The sequence below is a fragment of the Lynx rufus genome, unplaced genomic scaffold (assembly GCF_022079265.1).
Source record: "Lynx rufus isolate CCGP_SWC_20201006 ecotype Redwood Valley unplaced genomic scaffold, mLynRuf1.p SCAF_9, whole genome shotgun sequence".
Lineage (NCBI taxonomy): Eukaryota > Metazoa > Chordata > Mammalia > Carnivora > Felidae > Lynx > Lynx rufus.
In genome coordinates this window covers 61,827,474-61,830,495 of record NW_025814897.1, presented here as the reverse complement: position 1 = coordinate 61,830,495, position 3,022 = coordinate 61,827,474, and the positions used below count along the sequence as shown (strand labels likewise).

The 3,022-nt window shown below is 41.9% G+C and overlaps 1 protein-coding gene across 1 annotated transcript; it reads left to right on the top strand.

Annotated features, from left to right (window-relative positions):
- The first annotated feature begins 928 nt into the window (after nucleotides 1–928).
- On the top strand, nucleotides 929–2,458 carry LOC124505508 (hemoglobin subunit beta). Its single transcript, XM_047071474.1, has 3 exons — nucleotides 929–1,087; nucleotides 1,219–1,441; nucleotides 2,204–2,458. Exons 1-3 carry the CDS (start codon nucleotides 996–998, stop codon nucleotides 2,330–2,332), a joined length of 444 nt encoding a protein of 147 aa, XP_046927430.1. The 5' UTR covers nucleotides 929–995; the 3' UTR covers nucleotides 2,333–2,458.
- The last annotated feature ends 564 nt before the right edge of the window (nucleotides 2,459–3,022 follow it).

The window sequence follows — 3,022 nt, the reverse complement described above, 5'->3', positions numbered from 1 at the left end:
CCCTCTCTCTCTGCCCCTCCCCCGTTCATGCTCTGTCTCTCTCTGTCCCAAAAATAAAAAAAAAAAAAAATGCCGAGAGTCTCTTGTATGGAGCTGGCAGTTGAGCACAGCCATTTTTGTGGCCATTACTTCAAATTCCAATACCCAAGCCCCTGGCATAGAAGCAAAAAGCCTGGGCTTTGGGAATAGCAGGAAAAGATCAAATTACATCCCCATCACCTCGAAAAGTTTAGTCAACATTTCCCAGAATGAATTTCCTTGTTTGTAAAGTGGAATAATAATTCCTACCTCACAAATATATTACAAAGTTTTCTGTTTTTGTTTTTCTTCCAAGATTTTATTCAAATTTAACTTAGTTAATATATAGCATAGTATTGGTTTCAAGAGTAGAATTCAGCGATTCATCACTTACATGTAACACCCAGTGTTCAACACAAGTGCCATCCTTAATGCCCATCACCCATTTAGCCCATCCCCCCAACCTCTCCTCCAGCAACCCTCAGTTTGTTCTCTACAGTTAAGAGTCTCTTGTGGTTTGTCCCCCTCTCTGTTTCTATCTTCTTTCATTTTTTCTTCCATTCCATGTATTTTGCTTCTTAAATTCCACATGTGAGTGAAATCATATAGTATTTGTCTTTCTCTGATTCGTTTTGCTTAGTGTAATACACTCTAGTTCCATCCACATTATTGCAAATGGCAACATTTCACTCTTTTCTGATGGCGGAGTAATATTCCAGTGTGTGTGTGTGTGTGTGTGTGTGTGTGTGTGTGTGTGTGTATTTGCTTTTGAAACATTTAGAACATTTGAAGGACGGGTATGGCTGTCATCATTCAGACCTCCCCCTGCAGGACCACACCTAGGCCTGGGCCAATCTGCTCACGGGAGCAGGGAGGGTAAGATCAGGCCTGGGCATAAAAGGAAGAGCAGGGATAGTACCAGCTTACACTTGCTTCTGACACAACTGTGTTCGCTAGCAACCACACAAACAGACAACATGGGATTTCTGACTGCTGAGGAGAAGGGTCTGGTCAATGGCCTGTGGGGCAAGGTGAACGTGGATGAAGTTGGCGGTGAGGCCCTGGGCAGGTTGGTATCCAGGTTGCAAGGCAGGCCTAAGGAGAGTGAATGGATGCTGGGCAGGTGGAGAAGGCTCAGTCCCTGGGGCTTCTGACAGGCACTGACTCCCTCTGTCCCTCTGTGCTGTTTTCACCCCTCAGGCTGCTGGTTGTCTACCCCTGGACTCAGAGGTTCTTTCAGTCCTTTGGGGACCTGTCCTCTGCTGATGCCATTATGGGCAACAGTAAGGTGAAGGCCCATGGCAAGAAGGTGCTGAACTCCTTCAGTGATGGCCTGAAAAACATCGATGACCTCAAGGGCGCCTTTGCTAAGCTCAGCGAGCTGCACTGTGACAAGCTGCACGTGGATCCCGAGAACTTCAGGGTGAGTCTAGGATATCTTCCGTTTGTTTTTTCTTTTCGCTTTCTAGTCTTCTACTCTGGTTCCTTTACCTACCTGTTCACCCTCCAGCTTCCTTTTTACTTTAGAATATATCATCATTGAATGCTTTTCAAAATGTATGTAGTTTTATATTTTTCATTCAGTATTCCACGTCGTTTCCTTTCTCACATTCTTGTTTTTTTTTTATTCAAACTCTTACTTAATAGTTTATCCTTTGCTTCTCTCTTTTTCTCCCTAACTTTTTTCCCTACTCAGTACCCAAATTATACATACTAGCTCTCATCTTCTACTTCTACACTTGGAATAGTCTTTCTATCTCTCCAAATGGGGATTGGAAGGGCTCCTCAAAGGGGAGAGGCTCAAGATGTCATCTAGAGTCCAAAAATCAGTTCAGAATTAAAGAATAATTGGAATTTTATGGAATCAAGACTCAATGGAAAGGAAAGGAAAGTGAATATCTGAGGATGGTAGACCAGAAGGAGGGAAGTAGGGAAGCAGTAGTTGCTAAAACAGCCATCATCAGACTAATTAATCTGTTCCTTATTATATAAAACATATATAATAAAACTATACAGTATACATACATATATGGTTACTCATTTCTGCCTATGGAGATAACCTGAAGATCAATTTGGGCTAGAGCATGGGCAGGAAAAAAAAAGATTGTTGGCTCAGTTTCTCAGAAGCCAAGCTTGATTTCTCTGTTAATCATGTATATTTTTTCTATCTGTATCTTCCCCACAGCTCCTGGGCAACGTGCTGGTGTGTGTGCTGGCCCACCACTTTGGCCATGAATTCAACCCCCAGGTGCAGGCTGCCTTTCAGAAGGTGGTGGCTGGTGTGGCCAATGCCTTGGCCCACAAGTACCATTGAGGTCATGGCCTATTTTCTGGTGACCACTGGAAGAACCTAGTTCCCTAAATTCGATCTTCTGAACTTGATGAAATAATGTCCACCTTCAAGGGTATGACTTCTGTCTAATAAAGAACTTTAACTCAACTTCCTGAGTCATTTCACTTTTATTTTATTTTATTTTATTTTATTTTATTTTATTTTATTTTATTTTATTTTATTTTTGTCTGGAGGTATGCTAAATCCCTTAGGATCTACAGATAGGAAGCTCTTGTGTTTTATTCAAAGAGGTCAAGGAAAATGAGAAAAGGAGGGGCACCATGCATAGTCACTAATGTAGGACACTTCTCCCTCCTGAGCATTTGCATTGTCCAGACAGTTTTAAATACATAGAGAATACTGGCATTACAGGGCCTCTGTGGAAGGCTTCACACAAAAGACATAGCCTTCAGGCTAATGCTTTGATCTATTTCCAACATTTACGAAAAAAATACTGTGCTCAGCTGGAGACATAATGAATGATCAAGACACTGTCCTGTTTCTTTTTTTGCCTACATGCCTTGCTTGCAGTGCAGCTTTCAATACCACACTTCCTCAAGTGCTCCTGCTCTAAGGAATAACTTCCTTCTTTTACTTGCCCCAAACACCCTCATAAATAATTCCTTCTCCCACCCTCCCATTTTAGACAAAATTCAATGCTTGTTTATTACT